The 7,498-nt window shown below is 49.8% G+C and overlaps 1 protein-coding gene across 1 annotated transcript; it reads left to right on the top strand.

Annotated features, from left to right (window-relative positions):
* The first annotated feature begins 201 nt into the window (after window positions 1-201).
* On the top strand, window positions 202-4,078 carry LOC120641084 (two-component response regulator ORR1-like). Its single transcript, XM_039917043.1, has 5 exons — window positions 202-728; window positions 995-1,053; window positions 1,814-1,891; window positions 2,021-2,091; window positions 3,070-4,078. Exons 1-5 carry the CDS (start codon window positions 587-589, stop codon window positions 3,437-3,439), a joined length of 720 nt encoding a protein of 239 aa, XP_039772977.1. The 5' UTR covers window positions 202-586; the 3' UTR covers window positions 3,440-4,078.
* Window positions 4,079-7,498: the final 3,420 nt, after the last annotated feature.

Raw genomic sequence — 7,498 nt, 5'->3', positions numbered from 1 at the left:
GGAGAGGGAGAATGGTTGGAGATAGCCTAACGTCGCCGTCGCCCGCTCCGAAGAATCAAATCGGCACAGTTCGATCGCACCCCCAATTCCAAACGGCGCTCCCTTTCTCCAGCAGCCTCCCTCCAACGGAGGAGTGGTGTGGAGAGATTGCCCGACAGCAAAATCTAGTCTAGAGGAAAAAAGCAAGCAATTCCCGTGCCCCGCGAGCTACCACTCCCGCGGGCCCCCTCCGCGGGAGGAGATGGGCCCCGCTCCCCGCCACTCCCCCTCTTCTTCTTCGGGGGGGGGGGGGTGCTCGTGCTCTCCTCTCCTCCCTCCCTCTCCCGCTCACACGCCTGCCTGCTGCCTGACACATGCTACAACCTCCCTGTCCTGGCGAGCCGTCAGAGGATTGCCTCCTCCTCGTATTCCTCACCTTCTGTTTGGTCACCTGTGGCGTCACGCTTTATAAGGGCACTCGACCGGCAACCCTCTTCCCTACCCACGCCACGAGTAGAGACTAGAGAGCTTTTGCCGCAGCTGCTGCGCGCCGGTCGGAGAGGAAGAGCAGAGGGACACTGAGGGACAGAGGAGGGGAGAGACAGAGATGGCGATGGCGATGGCAGTCGGAGGAGGAGCGGAGGTGGAGGAGGGGGTGACGAGGGTGCTGGTGGTGGACGACTCCCCCGTCGACCGCCGGGTGGCGCAGCTCCTGCTCAGCAGCGGCTCCTGCGCCGGCTCATTCCACGGTCAGCCACCGCCGCTCTCACCTCAGCCCTTGCCCTGGTTTCTTATCCCTGCGATTCATTCGCTCGCTCCCACTGCCAACTCGAATCATGCTTCATCCACTTCCGAACTCTGAATCCTGAAACTCCTATACGCGTGTGATTGATTCATTTCTGGTTTCCATCTGGTGTCATGCTTAGCGTTCATTCATCGTGGTGGTATCTCGATTTCGTTGCTGCCACCTGCGGCTCTGCTAGATTCTAAACAGCTCCTGCGATTTCCCCTGCAGTCATCGCCGTGGACAGCGCCAAGAAGGCCATGGAGTTCCTCGGCCTCAAGGACGGCAAGGTAACACGACCAACCAACCCTGCCACCCCCTGCCTCACCATCGATCGCCATGCTCAATTCTGTTTCAGAGCACATACAGTGTAGCAGCGTAGCAGCAGTAGGACGATTACCGGCAAGCAAACCCCCCGCCATCCCGTGGCGGGCACTCCACCACCGGGCATGGGCGCCTGCGCCACCTGCCGGCGACACGCCGGCCGGCGCCGGGCCGGGCCGTACCGTACCGTACGGGCCACTCCTCCGCGTGCGCGCATGCGCGCGTGACGGCTTCTGTTCTCTTCTCCGCCCCCCTCTTTTGGAAGCAAAAGGTCGCTGCTTTTCATGGCGGGCAAAGGAGAAAAGGAAAGAAAATTAGCCCTGCCGCCTCTCACCACAGCCACAGACCGTAGGCTGAACAAAGCCGCCTCTAGTTCAATGCTACTGCTACTGCTACTGCTACTCCCCTAATATAATGCCGCGCTTAAGACAGCATTAGTCGCCTGATGCTGCATTACAGTCAGTGGCGGCACGGTTAAGTATGACTCGAGTGCTCATCGCCCCGTAAAAAGCTCAGCACTGTAGGGACAGTACAGTGTGGGTGTCTGCGCTGCGCTCTGCAGTAGACTCCAACGGAATCCTGTTCGGTTCCTCCCTGCCTTTTTTTTATTAAAAATTTCCCCCTTTCTTTTGGCTCCTCCTTTACCTTTATTTCTGTGCTTCCAACAGTTGTTTAATCCACCAGTAATTCGTTTTTGGCTAAGCTAATCCCGTGGCGTCTTTGCAGGAGCAGGCCATCGACATGGTGCTCACCGACTACTGCATGCCCGAGATGACCGGCTACGACCTGCTCAAGGCCGTCAAGGTACTGCGAAACCAGTCAACTGCATCTCAGCATTTCTGACCATGTAGTATGTGCAATGCGTCTGCTCCGTTCCTGCAATTCAATTTCATTTAGTCTCACTCTCGCACGCTGCAAAACCAAACATGACAGGCGCTGAACCCCCGGAAGCCGATCCCGGTGATCGTCATGTCGTCAGAAGACGAGCCCCAGCGGATCAGCAGGTGAGCCTGGCACCTCCATTGTTTTCCTCTTTCGAGCATCAAGGGTTGTGTTTAGTTGCAAATTTTTTTCTCCCCAAACTTCACTATTCACTTATCACATCAAATCTTTTGACTCATGCATGGGGTACTAAATATAGGTAAATAAAAAAAACTAATTGCATAGTTTTGATGTACGTTGCAAGACGAATCTTTTGAGTCTAGTTAGCCTATGGTAGGACAATATTTACCACAAACAAACGAAAAATGCTACAGTGTGCTACAGAATTCGATGTGACTCTTTTTACCACCTTTTTGCGGATCTAAACACAGCCAAGTTCTTGTGCAAAGTTACATTGAAAAATGGGGAAACAAAAAAAAGGTGCCAGGGTGAGGTCCTTGTGAATGCCTGCTCCAGCTCCAACAGTACCAGATGGGTTAGAGCAGGTATTATAAGGCCAGCGAGGCGGGCTGGGAGCACAGCCACATCGGAAAAATCATCGCTAGCGGAGAGAGAAATAGAGAGAAGGTGAAGCGGGTGTCTCGCTACACGCCGGCTTCCAGCCGGCTGCTGCGCGCGCGAGCTGCCCTCATTTGCTGCGCTGTTGCTGCGCTCGCGCGCGTGTTGTTTCCATTGGCCGCAGCGCTGCCTCCTTGCTCCTGCTGCCACCGCCCGACATAAATGCTCACCACGCTAGCGATTCTCGCCGGCGGCGGGCTGGGTTATAAGCCCTGCTCTTAAAGCCCAGCCGTAGTGTAGTAAGTAGACATTCACTCGGCCCGTGACTGTGTACCTGTAGGCTGTAGTCCTGCGCAGGCCTTTCTCCTATTATGGGTCAATAAGGACTCGAGCGGTACGAGACAAAGATTTCGTCTTTGCTCGGCGCATTCAAGCGCAATCTTGACCATCAATTGCGCGGCAGAATTGCAGTACGATCCTGCAGGCAATGCTGCTGCTAGAGATTCTAAAGAGTTTTTTTTTTTTTTGCTCTGATGAAACAGATGCTTGAGCGCTGGTGCTGAGGACTTCATCGTGAAGCCCCTGCAGAGCAAGGACGTGCAGCGCCTCAGGAACTGCTCCGCCGCCAGGTCGTCCAACAGGGCCTCCCCGCCGTGCGAGTGCGACGCCGCGGCCAAGAGGAAGCCGCTGGTGCTGCCGCCCTCCGCCGCCGCGTCGCCGTCACTGCCACGGCGGGCGAGCTTCGCCGGAGGAGTCGCCATGGTCCTGCACTCGTCGCGCGTGGAGCTCTCGCAGCACTTGCCGCTGCTGCTCAAGCTCGTCGTGCTGGCCTACGCCGTGGTGTGCGTGGGCGAGCTCCTGCACAGATGGTCGTCGCGCGGCGGCTGCTCGCTCGCCCTCTGGTGCGCCTGATCGAGCAGCGGCAATCCGGCAAAGCCGCGGTGCGGCAGGGCCCAACAGGAGACTGATGCATTGCAAACCCAGAGCTCTTTTCCTGCAGCCTCTGCTGCACCGATCACTGGGCGTTTTCAGGCTCCAACAGCCGCGGAGATTCTAGCTTAGCCTTTAGGTAGATTGTTTGCTTTGAGATTCTAACCGGGGTTTCGATGATGAGCCGGCGGCCATGGCTGCTGCCTCGTGGGTGGCCTCTGTTCGGTGGGAGAGACATGGTGAGGAGCCGACAACCCCTTGTATCCTTGTACAGAATCAGAATGCGATGCGTGATCGATCTGAGCATGTACCTGGCGTCCTTTTTGGCCTGGATCTTGGAGTCGATACGCTGATGCGACGCCGGGGGGCGTCTCTTCCCGCCTTTCGTCCTGGGTGATGTCGACTGCTCACCGGTTTTTGTAGTTCAGACGATCGGATCGGATCGGATCCCATGAGAAAGAGGGCAACGCAAGTTGACTAGATGTAGCACCAGATCCTTCTGATGGGGAAAGGTAGAAATAGGTGGTACTACCTCCCAACTCAGTGATTGTGATCTTTATTACTTCTGTAAGATTGAGCTGTGTAATTGCAGTACCCTTCATTTTGTTGTTCTACCTGTTATCCTCTAGTCTTCTTGTTGAGGTGCAAATTCTTTCAGGCCCCGTTTAGTTCCCAAATCACATCGAATCTTTAGACACATGCAATGCATGGAGTATTAAATGTAGTTAAAAAATAATTAATCACACAGTCTAACTGATTAGCACGAGATGAATCTTTTAAGTCTAATTAGTCCATGATTGGACATTATTTGTCAATCCCAAACTTTTTCACCAACTAAACACACCCTCAGTATGCCTTCCTTGTATGGATTCAACTCACGCTGGACCTTAATAATGACATCTTAATAAGACGGTTGCACTAACAAAGAAAACTAATTACAATAAGCTGGAAAAGTAAAAAAAATCAGGCATCATGCAGCAGTAAATGTTAGTGGGAGTCCAACGCATGTTTGCTAAGATGTTCAGATTGTAGTATTGAAAGCATCAACTGTACTCGGCGTGAGCACCAGCAGCAAACACATACCACAGTAGAGCATTAGCTCCAGAAAGTGAGACTGATGACAGGTAACAATAAATTCTTTACGATTTCATTGGCGATGGTGCAGTACACGAGAGCACTCAATCTGCACCGCAGAGACGCATCAGCCATCATAACTTGACGCCACAACAGTGGAACTATCGAACCGAAAACAGGAGAAGCAAGCTTCACATTTAAGGATGCCAGATGTGCTACTTCAATAATCTGCAATGAGTTTGGCATTTGGGCGGCAAAAGGTACATCGATTAACAACTGATACTATGCAGATGTCAGAGTGGCAAATGAGGATCAGGAAAGATTCTTGCCGGGCATCTAATAGTGACTCTACAAACTGGAATAATTTTGGAATAATCTCTACAAACTGGTTGTAAATATTCACGCAAAATACCCCAGCTGTCTCACTTGCAAGAAAATTTCCAATACGCGGATGTGAGTTGGATGTCACATCTGAACTACATGCTGTCTAGGAAACAGTTCAGACGTGGCACCTCAGATACAATGATTTCAGATTTAAATCTCAAATATTTACATTACAATGTGGGTTTCTTTGACCAACAATATCAGCTCCTTCTAGAGACATATGAATGGGATCACCCACTATTCCTATTTTCCTATCGCTACATAAGATTCTAGTTCTATGATACAGTGTGCAGAGCAGCTAGTCCTCTCAATGTTCTACTTGTTATCCTCTTGTTCAGGTGCAAATTCTTTCAATATGTCATCCTTGTATGGACCAGAATCATGCAAGACCTTAATAACATGCTTAACCTGATATTTACACGAGAAAAGAGCATAGTTGGAGCTTCAGTAAAAGGCAGGAAGGCATGCAAAACATCTATCAGAATACAATGTATTTTCACATTTTTAAACTTTTGGTCTGTGTGACATCAAATATATGCCATACTAGTAATGTCAGCATTTGCGCATCACTAGGAGGAAAAATAGAACAAATTAGCTACTGGGAAAAAAAATATTGTGCACGTTTTGTGCACCAGCAAACATTGATTAGCATTTAGCTCCAAACGTGATGCTGATGGACGGTAACAAGAAATTATTTTCATCACAAAATTCATAGCTGTGTGACGTGTACAAATAGGTGGCTGGAAAAAGAAAAAGAAATGCTATGCAAGTTTCACAGTCAAGGATGCAAGATGAAGTATTCAACCTGCAGTGAGTTTGGCATTTGGATGGCAAAAAGCACACAGATTAACTAATAACTACAGATAATATGTACTCACCATGTTTTCAAATCGTCTAGTCGAACCTAGTCGCCATGGGACCGATCAGACGACTAGTCGCGATTAGTCGTCGATCAGGCCGATTAGTCGAGCTTAGTCGGTCATAGTCGTCTGCCTAGTCGTCCTATGTGTCCCAGGACCGATATGATATATGTACTACATATTACTTAATAAAAAGCAAGTATGAAGGAAACAATAATGGTCAATTTTTCACTTATTTGTGAGAGATGATTTGTGAAATGTCCAGAACTCTGTATTCCTGTCCCATAGTTCATATTCCTGTCTCTCAGCCTCTATATACCAAAAACCTAATGGGCCACCTTGCCAGCCCATCGCCGGCCGAGGCCCACAACTCAAACAGCCCACAAAACAATCTCAAGTCTGATCGTTTTCCAACCTGATCGTGTGACTAATCGCGACTAGTCGGACGACTAGAAAACTAGTCGCCCAGACCTACTCGGTGTCCCTTATCGGGGTCACCGGACCGATAAGCCCGACTAATCGCGATTAGTCGGACGACTAGATAACATTACTCAGATGGCAGAGTTGTAGATGCGGACAAAAAAAGATTCTTGTCAGGCACACATAGATTGGAACAGTGATTTTGGCGAGAAACTGGTTGAAAGTATTGACCCAAAAAATACCTGAGCTGTCTCATTTGCAAGAAAATTTCCAATAGCTTTCCCAAAACCAGGATCTGAGAAGTAGTGGCAGCTGTAAGTTGTCACTGGGAGATAACCACGCTGGATCTTGTGCTCTCCTTGAGCACCTGCCTCCACCTTACTCAGGTTTAATTCTATGGCTGCTTCAATTGCCTGGACAACCGAGTATTCCATAAGCGAACTAAATAATGACATTTGCTGGATTATATGGTTCCAAAGATGCGCAAATTACTTGATAATAACAAGCTTCAAAATGCAAGTTGGGAAAATAAGCATTTGGAAGGCATCCCCATAGTCGACCAAACAGTGTATCGCCTCCAATAAGGTTAAGAGCACCAGCAACAAGTTTATCGTCATTTTCAGCAACAATAAGCATCACATTGTCCTCCATCTTTTCTCCTAAGAGATGAAAGAATTCCCTTGTCAAGTATGGTCTGCCCCAGCTGCAAGGAAAAGTAATCTATGATGGAAAAATACAGCAAGCAAATATTACTGCCACACAATCCGTACCTATCAAACAAAAAGTAGTGCCAGAAGGTGAGTGATTATGTTAGGATTATTCTTAAAAATTAGTCTCTTTGTCACGGATGATAATATTGGAGGAAGGATTACGGCGTAGATTATATTTGAAAGAGGTTACAGGACGCGGCCCTGGACCTCGCCGGCGCGACGGAGCCGTGATGAACTCGACGGCGCACCAGGGAGGCAGGGCGGCGGCTACAGATGATAACAATCTTAAGCCTAATCTCCCTCCTCTATAGGACTTGGCTTATATAACGCCAATCCTGAACAAACTTGCCTAACTTGACTCTCAAGCTAACAAATCAAATCTTCAAAATATCTCTAACTAATCCTCCGCCTGGACGCCTCCCTGGTTTGCCTTGTGCCGGCCATACGTGCGACCCCACATGACATCTCTCCCTCCCTGGAGAAGCAGCTCGTCCTCGAGCTGGAAATCCGGGAACTGCTCACGGAAATCATCCAGCTCCACCCAGGACGTCTCAGCAGCAGGAGCACGCTTCCAGCGAACCAGAAGTTCACGC

Source organism: Panicum virgatum, chromosome 7K, assembly GCF_016808335.1.
Source record: "Panicum virgatum strain AP13 chromosome 7K, P.virgatum_v5, whole genome shotgun sequence".
Classification (NCBI taxonomy): Eukaryota; Viridiplantae; Streptophyta; class Magnoliopsida; order Poales; family Poaceae; genus Panicum; species Panicum virgatum.
This window is presented reverse-complemented; position numbering and strand designations above follow the sequence as displayed.

What these genes read in the sequence shown, in the direction of transcription:
- LOC120641084 (XM_039917043.1), top strand. Translation starts at nt 587, where the DNA reads ATGGCGATGGCGATGGCAGTCGGAGGAGGAGCGGAGGTGGAGGAGGGG. An exon ending in CTGCGCCGGCTCATTCCACG is followed by an intron (nt 729 to 994) that starts GTCAGCCACCGC and finishes TTTCCCCTGCAG; the next exon opens with TCATCGCCGTGGACAGCGCC. An exon ending in TCGGCCTCAAGGACGGCAAG is followed by an intron (nt 1,054 to 1,813) that starts GTAACACGACCA and finishes GCGTCTTTGCAG; the next exon opens with GAGCAGGCCATCGACATGGT.